Source organism: Silurus aristotelis (genome assembly GCF_946808225.1).
Source record: "Silurus aristotelis genome assembly, chromosome: 1".
Classification (NCBI taxonomy): domain Eukaryota; kingdom Metazoa; phylum Chordata; class Actinopteri; order Siluriformes; family Siluridae; genus Silurus; species Silurus aristotelis.
In genome coordinates, this window is record NC_139574.1 from 35,046,922 (window position 1) to 35,063,602 (window position 16,681).

The 16,681-nt window shown below is 38.5% G+C and overlaps 1 protein-coding gene and 3 pseudogenes across 4 annotated transcripts; all 4 read left to right on the forward strand.

The window, feature by feature from the left end:
* The first annotated feature begins 1,894 nt into the window (after window positions 1-1,894).
* Window positions 1,895-3,172, forward strand: LOC310724767 (annotated as a pseudogene). Its single transcript, XR_014538394.1, has 4 exons — window positions 1,895-1,919; window positions 2,031-2,086; window positions 2,217-2,371; window positions 2,458-3,172. The product of XR_014538394.1 is annotated as an uncharacterized misc_RNA (transcript).
* Window positions 3,173-3,908: 736 nt separating this feature from the next.
* On the forward strand, window positions 3,909-4,582 carry LOC310725104 (annotated as a pseudogene). The gene has a single exon. The product of its transcript is annotated as an uncharacterized misc_RNA (transcript).
* Window positions 4,583-7,277: 2,695 nt separating this feature from the next.
* Window positions 7,278-12,060, forward strand: LOC310725491 (annotated as a pseudogene). The gene is made up of 4 exons (XR_014538405.1): window positions 7,278-7,302; window positions 7,414-7,469; window positions 11,072-11,222; window positions 11,309-12,060. The product of XR_014538405.1 is annotated as an uncharacterized misc_RNA (transcript).
* Window positions 7,617-8,632, forward strand: LOC310725591 (uncharacterized protein). The gene is made up of 2 exons (XM_083540579.1): window positions 7,617-7,754; window positions 7,841-8,632. The coding sequence occupies exon 2, from the start codon at window positions 7,866-7,868 to the stop codon at window positions 8,415-8,417; it is 552 nt and encodes a 183-aa protein (XP_083396705.1). The 5' UTR covers window positions 7,617-7,754; window positions 7,841-7,865; the 3' UTR covers window positions 8,418-8,632.
* Window positions 12,061-16,681: the final 4,621 nt, after the last annotated feature.

Consider the following 16,681-nt stretch of genomic DNA (forward strand, 5'->3'; position numbering starts at 1 on the left):
GTAAATAGAATTACCATGGAAACCAAGGAGGTTATGAGCGTGGTGCGGGTCTCACACTCGCAATCAACCACTATCACATGAGTAAGTGTTATATTATATTTACATTACGGTAATTTGCGGTGTATTTGTTTGTTAAAACAGGCTACAAATACTTTATAAGTGCAGAAATAAGCGATCGGATGAGATCTCGGAACGAATTAAATCACTTTTACATTCATTCTTATGGGGAAAATCAGTTCGAACGTAAGAGCAAATGGACCTACGAGCAATTTTCAAGAACAAATTATGCTCGTACAACGGTTATCCACTGTACAGTATTAAAAACAACGTTATTATTGTTCTAAAGTTTCTCATGTAAGTGACCTTTCAAGACAGTTCATTTAACTAAAGGTGCTTTAAAATTGCTGGAAAAATAAAGCCAATTTAGAAGTATTTACTTTGCAATAAAGATATTTGGGTTTGAGATCAGAAGATGAATCTGAGATGATTGGTCAGAATTTCACCTCTCATTTTCTAATATTTCTTTTCAGATGTGTTATACTTATCACAGGCTCCCTTCGGTAACAGCACCCAATTTTAAGACTTTAAGATGAGATTAAGTATAGGTACAATGGTATACATATATTTATGTAAATGTATTTTAAAACAACACTTAGTATTTCGTTGCCTTTGCTTTGATTACAGTAACTAAATCACACCCTCGGCATGACAAATGTTTATTTCTTAACAACTTTCACACTTTTTCTGTCATGAAGTCTTCTTGGCCAACATTCACACCAGTAGACGGTTAGTTTTTTTATTACATTCCATAAAAATAGCTGTTTTGACAATCCCTAGTGATTGGGCACTCACTTTAATTGATTTTTTATTTTTTCTCAGCTTTAAAATTGCTTGCATTTATTCCCTAGACACCGCTCTGGTCTATTCATTTCAATTCAACTAATTTGTATAGCACATTAAATAATGGACAAAGCCTGAAAGCAGCTTTATAGGGATAAGGCGGTTATAAAGTTTTATTAAATAATATAAGTTTGTTCCTTATAATTGTTAGATTATTACTAATGAGCGATTCAGCGGTGACTGTGACAAATAAAAGCTTTCTGACTGAAAACCAGACTGGTGCATAATGATTGCTATGACGAATGCTTCTGCAGTGGTTCTGATTGATTTTTCATTTTCCCTTCACTTATATTCATTTGATCTTGTTCACCAACAAATTTAAAGGCAAAACTCTGGGTTTAAACCAATATTGGAAAATTCAGAACTAACAATCAATGTAACAGAGCACATCTGGGTATCAAGAAACATCTGTCAATCACATTTTGTGATTTTATAACCTTCCTGGTGGTCAAAAACACAAGTATCTACAACAGAATTATTTATATCTAACTGCAGGTATATGAATAAAACTAACAAGGTATTTGGGTTACTTTGGTTAATAACCATAGGCAAATAATGAAAATGACAGTGTGAAATGGAGAATGGATTATATACATGGATTGTATAGTCAAGTTGAATAATTAAAGAATGAGGATTGTGTGTATACAGATGCAAATAGTTAAAAGCTAATGAATAGGGTATAAACATTTCATTGAATTATATTATATTTCTGTTCCACTTTAAACAATGGATATTGCCACAGTTGCTTTACAGTAATAAAAATATTAAGAAATACACAGCTCAATAGTAACACCACTACTTCAGCTCTTAACACTCATATGGAATCCCACAGGACATATTTGAAAAGTTGCTCTGTTGAAGCATAATGATTAAATTTTTCCAAGTTATGATGTGGAGGGTTGTCAACACTGCACTACCTCCTGGACTTTGAGTTTTCAATACAACTCACACCTCTCTACAGTATATTAATGACGACTAAGGCAGTATTGCATACATACAGCTGGTGTTTTATAGAGCAGGTAAGAAAAAGCTTGAACTGACTGTAATTGTTGTTATACATTGATGTTAATGTCTACATATTTATTCAGTTTATTAACTGCAGTAGTTAATTAGCTTTTTTGTTTTTTCAGAATCAAAGCAAGAAACATGAAGGTCTTTTTTGTACTGGCTCTGGCTGTATTTACAGGTACGATCATTTCAGTCCTTGTAAACTAATATAGCCTGCAATGTTAATATCTCTACTGAAATTACACCATCCTACAGCCTTAAGAACTCATTGTAAAAACGTTGTACCTGTAAGTGTTTGGTTCTTTCAGCAGGCGGCCATGCCAACTTGTTCTATGCTGATGAGCCCAAACCACAGCTGGAACAATTGACTGATGCTTTCTGGGACTATGTTGCAAAGGCAACACACACTGCTGAGGACACACTGAAAAACAATTAGAGAGTCTCAACTTGGCCAGGAAGTCAAGTAAGTAAAAAACTGTGTTTACTGTTTAGATTGTATCTAAAGTTATTTTCTCTTATATAATCATGATTCTTGTTTTTACTTCATAGTGCTAGATTTACAGATGGCACTAATATGGCCAGTGAGTATGCTGTCACTCTCCAGAAACAAGTGAGCCCTATGGCCCAGGACATCATGACCAAGATCTTCCAGGAGGCGGAGGTTCTGAAGGAACGTCTTGAGCAGGACTTGACCACTGTGAAGGGCAAACTGGAGCCCTATTCTGATGATATGAAGACCCAAATTCAGCAGAAAATGGAGGAGCTGAGAGTAGCTGTGGCTCCCTATGCTGACTCCATTGACACTGAAGCTCTGAAAACCACTGTGCTGCAGAAGACAGAGGAGCTTAGGGGAAATCTGGAGGAGAAAGTGAAGGAGCTGCAGTCCCAGCTGGATCCCTACACTGAAGATATCAGACAGAAAGTAGATCAGCACCTGCAGGAATTCCAGAAGACCTTGGCCCCTCTGACTGAGGATCTTCAAGCCAAGGTTGCTGAGCGAGCTGCTTTGGTTCAGCAGGGTCTGGCTCCTTATTCTGAAGATCTGAGAAAGAAACTGGACCCTTACACCCAGAACCTGAAGGACCAACTCACCTCTCTGTATGAGTCCTTCACCAATACCAACTAAATACTCCAAACACCATTTTGCTTACTGAACTGTTTTCTATACATGGAAACTCATACTAAAATATAAGACATCAAATATTTTATTGTATATTTTATGCATTATTAAACAGTAATTTCCCCAAAACTGTAAACTTTTTAATATTGTACTATGAACCTGGGATTTCTCCTGTGTTAAAAACATTGTGATTCAAATGCATCTGGTATGCATTCATGTAAAGCTGCTAAGTTGTTTGTTGTAAATGTTAATAAACTTTACAATTAAAAACGCTGTAAAACCAAAACCTATTTTATTTCTTGTTTTTGTATTGGCGAAACGTGCCATGCATACTAATTTAAAGTGAAACTGCCTCTAGACATTACATGATTCTCATAAATGACACCAAAAAGAGAAAGATTTAGATAGACCACTTGACAGATCTATAATTTTAACAATGTTTAAACAAAAACAGCAAATTATGAGGTTAATATATCTGTCAGTACATGCAAAATAAAAGGCCAAACAGGAATCTGTCTTTAATATAAGAATCAGAATCAGATTTAGAATCAGGTTTATTGGGAAATTGTGTTGACACACACAAAGAATTTCGTTCCACCTATTAGTGACTCTCAAAAGTACAGACATAAATAACAAAACACATTTAGCTTGGACTAAACCAGACAAAACAAACAAGACAAGATAAAACAGGCTATACAATACAATATAGAATGTAAGTCAATATAGACAGTATGAGTATTAAATAGTACAGTATACAGTATTAACAGTATACATTATTAACAACAATATTATTATTGTTTTAAAGTTTCTGCTGTAAGTGACCTTTCAAGACAGTTCAAGTAACTAAAGGTGCTTTAAAATTGCTGGATGTCACTCTTCAAAAACAAGTGAGCCCTATGGCCCAGGACATCATGACCAAGATATTCCAGGAGGCTGAGGTTCTGAAGGAACGTCTTGAGCAGGACTTGACCACTGTGAAGGGCAAACTGGAGCCCTATTCTGATGATATGAAGACCCAAATTTAGCAGAAAATGGAGGATCTAAGAGTAGCTGTGGCTCCCTATGCTGACTCCATTGACACTGAAGCTCTGAAAACCACTGTGCTGCAGAAGACAGAGGAGCTCAGGGGAAATCTGGAGGAGAAAGTGAAGGAGCTGCAGTCCCAGCTGGATCCCTACACTGAAGATATCAGACAGAAAGTAGATCAGCACCTGCAGGAATTCCAGAAGACCTTGGCCCCTCTGACTGAGGATCTTCAAGCCAAGGTTGCTGAGCGAGCTGCTTTGGTTCAGCAGGGTCTGGCTCCTTATTCTGAAGATCTGAGAGAGAAACTGGACCCTTACACCCAGAACCTGAAGGACCAACTCACCTCTCTGTATGAGTCCTTCACCAATACCAACTAAATACTCCAAACACCATTTTGCTTACTGAACTGTTTTCTATACATGGAAACTCATACTAAAATATAAGACATCAAATATTTTATTGTATATTTCATGCATTATTGAAGAATAATTCGCCCAAACTGTAAGCTTTATCAATATTGTACGATGAACCTGTGAATTCTCCTGTGTTAAAAACATTGCTATTCAAATGCATCTGGTATGCATTCCTGTAAAGCTGCTAAGTTGTTTGTTGTAAATATTCATAATTTAAATTCTAAATGCTGAAAAACCAAAACCTGTTTTATTTCTTGTTTTTGTATTTAAAAAACGTGGCATGCACGTACTAATTTAAAGTGAAACTGCCTCTAGACATTACATGATTTTTACAAATGACACCAAAAAGTGAAAGATTTAGATAGACCACTAGACAGATCTTTAATTTTAACAATGTTTAAACAAAAACAGCCAATTATAAGGTTGCTGTATCTGTCAGTACATGCAAAATAAATGGCCAAACAGGAAACTGTCTTTAATATAAGAATCAGAATTAGATTTAGAATCAGGTTTATTGGCCAATTGTGTTGACACACACAAGGAATTTGCGTCCAGCCATTTGTGACTCTCAACAGTACAGACATAAATAACAAAACACATTTAGCTTGGACTAAACCAGACAAAAGAGACAAGACAAGACAAAACATGCTATACATTACAATAAAGACAATGTAAGACAATATGGACAATATGAGTATTAAATAGTACAGTACACAGTATTAACAGTATACAGTAAAACCCCGTTGTACGAGCAACCTATAGTACGAGCAAACAGAGAAACGAGCAAACTCGCTCGCAAAATTTTATCCATTTTCACGAGCAAATTTCGACAGCGCGAGCAAACTCACGCTGCCGGTTCCCCGTTTTCGGCGGAGGGTCGCATCAGTCACTTAGTTGATGACGTATCACTCCGTCGCTCTCGTTGTTCAGTGCAGCAAAAACATAATTTTTTTAGTTTTATATTTTTATTTCACTAGAAATCTTGAAGAATTTCTCCCAATAAAATCAGTGATGGTGCTGTGAAAACAAAAGTAAATAGAATTACCATGGAAACCGAGGAGGTTATGAGCGTGGTGCGGGTCTCACACTCGCAATCAACCACTATCACATGAGTAAGTGTTATATTATATTTACATTACGGTAATTTGCGGTGTATTTGTTTGTTAAAACAGGCTACAAATACTTTATAAGTGCAGAAATAAGCGATCGGATGAGATCTCGGAACGGATTAAATCACTTTTACATTCATTCTTATGGGGAAAATCAGTTCGAACGTAAGAGCAAATGGACCTACGAGCAATTTTCAAGAACAAATTATGCTCGTACAACGGTTATCCACTGTACAGTATTAAAAACAACGTTATTATTGTTCTAAAGTTTCTCATGTAAGTGACCTTTCAAGACAGTTCATTTAACTAAAGGTGCTTTAAAATTGCTGGAAAAATAAAGCCAATTTAGAAGTATTTACTTTGCAATGAAGATATTTGGGTTTGAGATCAGAAGATGAATCTGAGATGATTGGTCAGAATTTCACCTCTCATTTTCTAATATTTCTTTTCAGATGTGTTATACTTATCACAGGCTCCCTTCGGTAACAGCACCCAATTTTAAAACTTTAAGATGAGATTAAGTATAGGTACAATGGTATACATATATTTATGTAAATGTATTTTAAAACAACACTTAGTATTTCGTTGCCTTTGCTTTGATTACAGTAACTAAATCACACCCTCGGCATGACAAATGTTTATTTCTTAACAACTTTCACACTTTTTCTGTCATGAAGTCTTCTTGGCCAACATTCACACCAGTAGACGGTTAGTTTTTTTATTACATTCCATAAAAATAGCTGTTTTGACAATCCCTAGTGATTGGGCACTCACTTTAATTGATTTTTTATTTTTTCTCAGCTTTAAAATTGCTTGCATTTATTCCATAGACACCGCTCTGGTCTATTCAATTCAATTCAACTAATTTGTATAGCACATTAAATAATGGACAAAGCCTGAAAGCAGCTTTATAGGGATAAGGCGGTTATAAAGTTTTATTAAATAATATAAGTTTGTTCCTTATAATTGTTAGATTATTACTAATGAGCAATCCAGTGGTGACTGTGACAAATTAAAGCTTTCTGACTAAAAACCAGACTGGTGCATAATGTTTGCTATGACGAATGCTGGTGCAGTGGTTCTGATTGGCTTTCCATTTGGGTATCAAGAAACATCTGTCAATCACATTTTGTGATTTTATAACCTTCCTGGTGGTCAAAAACACAAGTATCTACAACAGAATTATTTATATCTAACTGCAGGTATATGAATAAAACTAACAAGGTATTTGGGTTACTTTGGTTAATAACCATAGGCAAATAATGAAAATGACAGTGTGAAATGGAGAATGGATTATATACATGGATTGTATAGTCAAGTTGAATAATTAAAGAATGAGGATTGTGTGTATACAGATGCAAATAGTTAAAAGCTAATGAATAGGGTATACACATTTCATTGAATTATATTATATTTCTGTTCCACTTTAAACAATGGATATTGCCACAGTTGCTTTACAGTAATAAAAATATTAAGAAATACACAGCTCAATAGTAACACCACTACTTCAGCTCTTAACACTCATATGGAATCCCACAGGACATATTTGAAAAGTTGCTCTGTTGAAGCATAATGATTAAATTTTTCCAAGTTATGATGTGGAGGGTTGTCAACACTGCACTACCTCCTGGACTTTGAGTTTTCAATACAACTCACACCTCTCTACAGTATATTAATGACGACTAAGGCAGTATTGCATACATACAGCTGGTGTTTTATAGAGCAGGTAAGAAAAAGCTTGAACTGACTGTAATTGTTGTTATACATTGATGTTAATGTCTACATATTTATTCAGTTTATTAACTGCAGTAGTTAATTAGCTTTTTTGTTTTTTCAGAATCAAAGCAAGAAACATGAAGGTCTTTTTTGTACTGGCTCTGGCTGTATTTACAGGTACGATCATTTCAGTCCTTGTAAACTAATATAGCCTGCAATGTTAATATCTCTACTGAAATTACACCATCCGACAGCCTTAAGAACTCATTGTAAAAACGTTGTACCTGTAAGTGTTTGGTTCTTTCAGCAGGCGGCCATGCCAACTTGTTCTATGCTGATGAGCCCAAACCACAGCTGGAACAATTGACTGATGCTTTCTGGGACTATGTTGCAAAGGCAACACACACTGCTGAGGACACACTGAAAAACAATTAGAGAGTCTCAACTTGGCCAGGAAGTCAAGTAAGTAAAAAACTGTGTTTACTGTTTAGATTGTATCTAAAGTTATTTTCTCTTATATAATCATGATTCTTGTTTTTACTTCATAGTGCTAGATTTACAGATGGCACTAATATGGCCAGTGAGTATGCTGTCACTCTCCAGAAACAAGTGAGCCCTATGGCCCAGGACATCATGACCAAGATCTTCCAGGAGGCGGAGGTTCTGAAGGAACGTCTTGAGCAGGACTTGGCCACTGTGAAGGGCAAACTGGAGCCCTATTCTGATGATATGAAGACCCAAATTCAGCAGAAAATGGAGGAGCTGAGAGTAGCTGTGGCTCCCTATGCTGACTCCATTGACACTGAAGCTCTGAAAACCACTGTGCTGCAGAAGACAGAGGAGCTTAGGGGAAATCTGGAGGAGAAAGTGAAGGAGCTGCAGTCCCAGCTGGATCCCTACACTGAAGATATCAGACAGAAAGTAGATCAGCACCTGCAGGAATTCCAGAAGACCTTGGCCCCTCTGACTGAGGATCTTCAAGCCAAGGTTGCTGAGCGAGCTGCTTTGGTTCAGCAGGGTCTGGCTCCTTATTCTGAAGATCTGAGAAAGAAACTGGACCCTTACACCCAGAACCTGAAGGACCAACTCACCTCTCTGTATGAGTCCTTCACCAATACCAACTAAATACTCCAAACACCATTTTGCTTACTGAACTGTTTTCTATACATGGAAACTCATACTAAAATATAAGACATCAAATATTTTATTGTATATTTTATGCATTATTAAACAGTAATTTCCCCAAAACTGTAAACTTTTTAATATTGTACTATGAACCTGGGATTTCTCCTGTGTTAAAAACATTGCGATTCAAATGCATCTGGTATGCATTCATGTAAAGCTGCTAAGTTGTTTGTTGTAAATGTTAATAAACTTTACAATTAAAAACGCTGTAAAACCAAAACCTATTTTATTTCTTGTTTTTGTATTGGCAAAACGTGCCATGCATACTAATTTAAAGTGAAACTGCCTCTAGACATTACATGATTCTCATAAATGACACCAAAAAGAGAAAGATTTAGATAGACCACTTGACAGATCTATAATTTTAACAATGTTTAAACAAAAACAGCAAATTATGAGGTTAATATATCTGTCAGTACATGCAAAATAAAAGGCCAAACAGGAATCTGTCTTTAATATAAGAATCAGAATCAGATTTAGAATCAGGTTTATTGGGAAATTGTGTTGACACACACAAAGAATTTCGTTCCACCTATTAGTGACTCTCAAAAGTACAGACATAAATAACAAAACACATTTAGCTTGGACTAAACCAGACAAAACAAACAAGACAAGATAAAACAGGCTATACAATACAATATAGAATGTAAGTCAATATAGACAGTATGAGTATTAAATAGTACAGTATACAGTAAACAGTATACATTATTAACAACAATATTATTATTGTTCTAAAGTTTCTGCTGTAAGTGACCTTTCAAGACAGTTCAAGTAACTAAAGGTGCTTTAAAATTGCTGGAAAAATAAAGCCAATTTATTAGTATTTACTTTACAATGAAGATATTTGGGTTTGAGATCAGAAGATGAATCTGAGATGATTGGTCAGAATTTCACCTCTCATTTTCTAATATTTCTCTTTAGATGTGTTATACATATCACAGGCTCCCTTTCATAACAGCAGTCGATTTTAAGATGAGCTAAAGTATAAGTATGAAGGTATACATTCATGTATTCATTTTTTTTTTTTTTTAAACAACACTAAGTATTTGGTTGCCTTTGCTTTGCTTACAGTAACTAAATCAATTCCCTGGCATTACAAAATTAATTGAATTTCCTTTTTAATCCGCTTTAAAATTGCTTGCATTTATCCCATAGACACCTTTCTGGTCTATTTAATTCAATTCAACTCATTTTTATTTGTATAGCACTTTAGGAAATGGACATTGTCTCAAAGCAGCTTCATACAGATAAGGCGGTAATGAAGTTATAATAAATAATGTATAGGTTTAGTGCTTATAAGTTTGTTCCTTATAATTGTAAGTTTATCACTAATGAGCGATCCAGTGGTGACTGTGACAAATAAAAGCTTTCTGACTGAAAACCAGACTGGTGCATAATGTTTGCTATGAAGAATGCTTGTGCAGTGGTTCTGATTGGCTTTCCATTTGCCCTTCACTTATATTTATTTTTATCCTGTTTATAGACAAATTTACAGGCAAAACTCTGGGTTTAAACCAATATTGGAAAATTCAGAACTAACAATCAATGTACAGCACATTTGGGTATCATGAAACATCTGTCAATCACATTTTGTGATTTTATAACCTTCCTGGTGGTCAAAAACACAAGTATCTACAACAGAAGTATTTATATCTAACTGCAGGTATATGAATAAAACTAACAAGGTATTTGGGTTACTTGGGTTGATAACCATAGGCAAATAATGAAAATGACAGTCTGGAATGGAGACTGGATTATATAGATGGATTGTATAGTCAAGTTAATTAATTAAAGTATTAAAACTGTGTGTATACAGATACAAATAGCTGTAAGCTTCTGGCTAAGGTATACACATTTAATTCAATTCAATATATTTTGTTTCTGTTCCACCTTTAACAATGGATATTGTCACAAAGTGGCTATACAGTAATAAAAATATTGAGACATACACAGTTCATTAGTAACACCACTACTCAAGTTTTTAACACTCATATGGAATCCCACAGGACATATTTTAAAAGTTGCTCTGTTAAAAACTTAATGATTACATTTTTCCCATACCTGTATGTTATCTGTGCTTTTGTTACATGACATTCGGACGTTTATTAGCACACTACTTGAAGCTCAGACTGTGTGGTAACCGATGGTCCACTTAGGAAGTTATGATGTGGAGGGTTGTCAGCACTGCACTACCTCCTGGACTTTGAGTTTTCAATACAACTTACACCTCTCTACAGTATATATACTGGCGACTAAAGCAGTCTTGCATACATACAGCTGGTGTTTTATAGAGCAGGTTAGAAAAATCTTGTACTGACTGAAATTGTTGTTATACATTGTTGTTAATGTCTACATAATTATTCAGTTTATTAACTGCAATAGTTAATTTGCTTCTTTGTTTTTTCAGAATCAAAGCAAGAAACATGAAGGCCATTTTGGTCCTGGCTCTGGTTGTATTCACAGGTACGATTATTTCAGTCCTTGTAAGCTAATGTAACCTGCAATGTTAATAACCATATTGAAATACACAATCCTACAGCCTTAAGAAGTCATTGTAAAAACTTTGTAACTAAAGTGTTTGGTTCTTTCAGCAGGCTGCCAAGCCAACTTGTTCTATGCTGATGAGCCCAAACCACAGATGGAACAATTGACTGATGCTTTCTGGGACTATGTTGCCAAGGCAACACATACTGCTGAGGACACACTGAAAACAATTAGAGAGTCTCAACTTGGCCAGGAAGTCAAGTAAGTAAAAAAACGTGTTTACTGTTTAGATTGTATTTGAAGTTATCTTATCTTATATAATCATGATTCTTGTTTTTACTTCATAGTGCTAGATTTACAGATAGCACTAATATGGCCAGTAAATATGCTGTCACTCTTCAAAAACAAGTGAGCCCTATGGCCCAGGACATCATGACCAAGATATTCCAGGAGGCTGAGGTTCTGAAGGAACGTCTTGAGCAGGACTTGACCACTGTGAAGGGCAAACTGGAGCCCTATTCTGATGATATGAAGACCCAAATTTAGCAGAAAATGGAGGAGCTAAGAGTAGCTGTGGCTCCCTATGCTGACTCCATTGACACTGAAGCTCTGAAAACCACTGTGCTGCAGAAGACAGAGGAGCTCAGGGGAAATCTGGAGGAGAAAGTGAAGGAGCTGCAGTCCCATCTGGATCCCTACACTGAAGATATCAGACAGAAAGTAGATCAGCACCTGCAGGAATTCCAGAAGACCTTGGCCCCTCTGACTGAGGATCTTCAAGCCAAGGTTGCTGAGCGAGCTGCTTTGGTTCAGCAGGGTCTGGCTCCTTATTCTGAAGATCTGAGAGAGAAACTGGACCCTTACACCCAGAACCTGAAGGACCAACTCACCTCTCTGTATGAGTCCTTCACCAATACCAACTAAATACTCCAAACACCATTTTGCTTACTGAACTGTTTTCTATACATGGAAACTCATACTAAAATATAAGACATCAAATATTTTATTGTATATTTCATGCATTATTGAAGAATAATTCGCCCAAACTGTAAGCTTTATCAATATTGTACGATGAACCTGTGAATTCTCCTGTGTTAAAAACATTGCTATTCAAATGCATCTGGTATGCATTCCTGTAAAGCTGCTAAGTTGTTTGTTGTAAATATTCATAATTTAAATTCTAAATGCTGAAAAACCAAAACCTGTTTTATTTCTTGTTTTTGTATTTAAAAAACGTGGCATGCACGTACTAATTTAAAGTGAAACTGCCTCTAGACATTACATGATTTTTACAAATGACACCAAAAAGTGAAAGATTTAGATAGACCACTAGACAGATCTTTAATTTTAACAATGTTTAAACAAAAACAGCCAATTATAAGGTTGCTGTATCTGTCAGTACATGCAAAATAAATGGCCAAACAGGAAACTGTCTTTAATATAAGAATCAGAATTAGATTTAGAATCAGGTTTATTGGCCAATTGTGTTGACACACACAAGGAATTTGCGTCCAGCCATTTGTGACTCTCAACAGTACAGACATAAATAACAAAACACATTTAGCTTGGACTAAACCAGACAAAAGAGACAAGACAAGACAAAACATGCTATACATTACAATAAAGACAATGTAAGACAATATGGACAATATGAGTATTAAATAGTACAGTATACAGTATTAACAGTATACAGTAAAACCCCGTTGTACGAGCAACCTATAGTACGAGCAAACAGAGAAACGAGCAAACTCGCTCGCAAAATTTTATCCATTTTCACGAGCAAATTTCGACAGCGCGAGCAAACTCACGCTGCCGGTTCCCCGTTTTCGGCGGAGGGTCGCATCAGTCACTTAGTTGATGACGTATCACTCCGTCGCTCTCGTTGTTCAGTGCAGCAAAAACATAATTTTTTTAGTTTTATATTTTTATTTCACTAGAAATCTTGAAGAATTTCTCCCAATAAAATCAGTGATGGTGCTGTGAAAACAAAAGTAAATAGAATTACCATGGAAACCGAGGAGGTTATGAGCGTGGTGCGGGTCTCACACTCGCAATCAACCACTATCACATGAGTAAGTGTTATATTATATTTACATTACGGTAATTTGCGGTGTATTTGTTTGTTAAAACAGGCTACAAATACTTTATAAGTGCAGAAATAAGCGATCGGATGAGATCTCGGAACGGATTAAATCACTTTTACATTCATTCTTATGGGGAAAATCAGTTCAAACGTAAGAGCAAATGGACCTACGAGCAATTTTCAAGAACAAATTATGCTCGTACAACGGTTATCCACTGTACAGTATTAAAAACAACGTTATTATTGTTCTAAAGTTTCTCATGTAAGTGACCTTTCAAGACAGTTCATTTAACTAAAGGTGCTTTAAAATTGCTGAAAAAATAAAGCCAATTTAGAAGTATTTACTTTGCAATGAAGATATTTGGGTTTGAGATCAGAAGATGAATCTGAGATGATTGGTCAGAATTTCACCTCTCATTTTCTAATATTTCTCTTCAGATGTGTTATACTTATCACAGGCTCTCTTCGGTAACTTTAGGTTACTTACGTAACCCCGGTTCTCTGATAACAGGAGTGAGGTATCTCACTATGGGAATCGCCTCGGGCGTGACCAATCCTGGAAGCATCAATCACACCACGTCTGTCGGCTGACAGACCAATCACGACAGTGATGCGGGAGTCCCGCCTCCCTATATACACCGCTGCCGGCAGTCCCTGCCTCATTCTCACGTATCTCTTCTCCGTGCACTGCAAGGAGGGAAGTGTGGTGAGATACCTCACTCCTGTTATCAGAGAACCGGGGTTACGTAAGTAACCTAAAGCTTTCAAACATTCGTTCGGTATCTCACTATGGGATATAGACAACTCCCGTATTGCAGATATGCTGTCCGAAGCAGGTGTGAACCAACTCAGTGATGTGATAAAAAGAGATAACCCCTCTCACTGAAGAGAGTGGAAAGTGAGAGAAATGACAAACAACCGATCCACGATGTTACCATCATCCGTTGTCATTATATATATATATATATATATATATACATACATACATACATACATACATACATATACACACATACAAAATATATACATATATGTATTACACGCTCAGGACGGAATGAGCCAGCGACGGCTCCGTGACATCCAGCCTATAAAAACAGACAAAAGTGTGCGGCGAAGCCCAGCATGCTGCCGTACAGATGTCCTGAATCGAAACACCCTTAAAAAGCGCCCACGAAGCGGCCAAGCCTCGGGTACTATGAGCCCTCAGTCCTTCCGGAGGGTTAAGACCCACGCTATTATAACTCATTATAATAGCCTCCACGAGCCAATGGGACAGGCGCTGCCGGGAAACGGGACTTCCCTCACAGGAATCAGCCCATGAAACAAACAGCTGATTACTCCGTCTCAATCCCTTCATCCTGTCAACATAGTGACGTAACGCACGGACAGGACACAGACATTGAAGCCACTCCTCCTCCGCTGAGGAAAAAGGAGGCGGATGAAAAGCCATTAAATCCACCTGTCTGCAGGCGAAAGCTGACTCGCTCACCTTAGGGATAAAAGCCGGATTATTCTTGAGAGCCACTCACCAGAAATCCAAAGCAAAATGCATACAGGAGTTATGAACAGACAAAGCATGAAGTTCACTAACCCGCCTCGCGGTAGAAAGAGCCAATAACAAAGCAACCTTAAGCGACAGGAGCTTTAAATCAATACTCCCTATCGGCTCAAAGGGAGACTGAGAGAGCGCGCTCAGGACCACGGACAGATCCCATGCCGGAACCAGCGGCTTTGAGAACGTGCTCAGGCGCCGCGCCCCCTTCATAAACCTGCACACGAGCGGGTGATGACCGATGGTATTACCGTCAATCCCTATGTGGCATGCAAAAACAGCGGCGAGATAAACCTTAACGGTTGAAAAAGCCCTGCCCTTATCCAAAAGTTCCTGCAAAAAGCACATCTGCCACAGAACAGTGAAAAGGGACGATATGTCTCTGAGCACACCATAGTTCAAACACATTCCATTTTCTATCATATGCAGAGCGCGTCGAAGCTGCTCTCGCATTCTGATTCGTCTCAATCACCCTCGGAGGCAAACCAGCGACACTAAGATTCATCCTCTCACGGGCCAGGCCCAGAGAGCCACTCTGTCCGGTGTCGGGTGAAAAATCTCTTTGCGCGCTTGCGAGAGGAGATCCCTGCGCAACGGGAGAGGCCAGGGTCGATCGTGCAGGAGTTGGAATATACTCTTACTCTTTGTAGAGTCAGCACGATCAGACTTAGTGGAGGAAATGCGTAAAGCAGAACGTTTGGCCACGGGTGGGCTAACGCATCCACACCGGTGCACCGTTTCTCGCCAGAGAAATGAACAGAGGGCAATGAGTGTTTTCGTGCGAGACGAAGAGATCTACGGCGGCCCGGCCGAATCTCTCCTATAACAGGTTCACCACCTGAGGATAGAGAGACCACTCCCCGTACAGGGGATCTCCCCTGGACAAGAGATCCACCCCCGCATTCAGCACTCCCGGCACATGAGTCGCTCGCAGCGACAGGAAATGCTCCATGCCCCACACCATGAGATCTCGTGCCAGACGGTAAAGTCGAGGAGAGCGCGACTCCGAAGAAACTGCACGAAATGTTTCAAAGCTAGAAACACTGTGAACAGCTCCAGAAAGTTTACGTGCGCGCACCGAAGAGAAACGGGCCATTTCCCTTTCGCCATCCTGCCTGCGAACACCGCACCCCAACCTGCGAGTGACGCATCCGTCATCACTACTTTTCCCAGGGAAACAACCCCCAGTGGGGTTCCCGACTCGAGAAAATCGTGATTTCTCCAGTGATGGAGAGCGCGTAAGCACAGTGACATCACCATCACCTTGCGATTGAGGTGGCGCTTCGGACATAAGCGATGTGCCGTAACCCAGCACTGAAACTCTCATTCGCAACAGTCCCAGCGGTATGACAGACACTGACGAAGCCATCAGCCCCAGCAGGCGTAAACAGAGTCTGAATGGAACTGTCCTTCCTCTCTGAAAAAGAGAGAGACAACTGCGAATCGACCTGATGCGCTCTTCTGATAATAAAGCATGATACAGGTCTGAGTTCAATCTGAGACCCAGGTATATTATTTCCTGTGTGGGCACCAAGCAGCTTTTTGTCTCGTTTATTCTGAAACCTAAGCCAGTCAGGTGAGACAGAAGCACACCCGTATCCACCTCCGCTTGCTGCCGTGACATGGCGCAGAGGAGGAGATCATCCAAATACGCTGACACTCTTAAACCCGTCGTTCTCAACGGAGACAGTGCAGCTTCGACACATTTGGTAAAGATCCGCGGAGCTAGAGCTAGCCCGAATGGAACCGCCAAATATTCGTAGGCTGTGCCCTGATAGGCAAAGCGTAGGAATTTCCTGTGTGCCGGATAAATGCTTATGTGGTAATACGCGTCCTTCAGATCCACTGACGTAAACCAGTCTCTGGGACGAATAACACTGTACAAAGCTTTCAACGTGAGCATCTTGAACTTGTACTTCCTGAGGTGTTCGTTGAGGTTCCGTAAATCCAGAATGGGACGGAGACCCCCCCCTTTCTTGGGAACGACAAAGTACCGGGAATAAAAGCCGAGCTGGCTGCCTTCTCGCGGCACCGATCGAATTACCCCTTTGCTCAGTAAGGAGATTATTTCGTCCTCCAAAACCT

Excerpts from the sequence above, each read along its gene's own strand:
- LOC310725591 (XM_083540579.1), top strand. The coding sequence starts at position 7,866 with ATGGCCAGTGAGTATGCTGTCACTCTCCAGAAACAAGTGAGCCCTATG.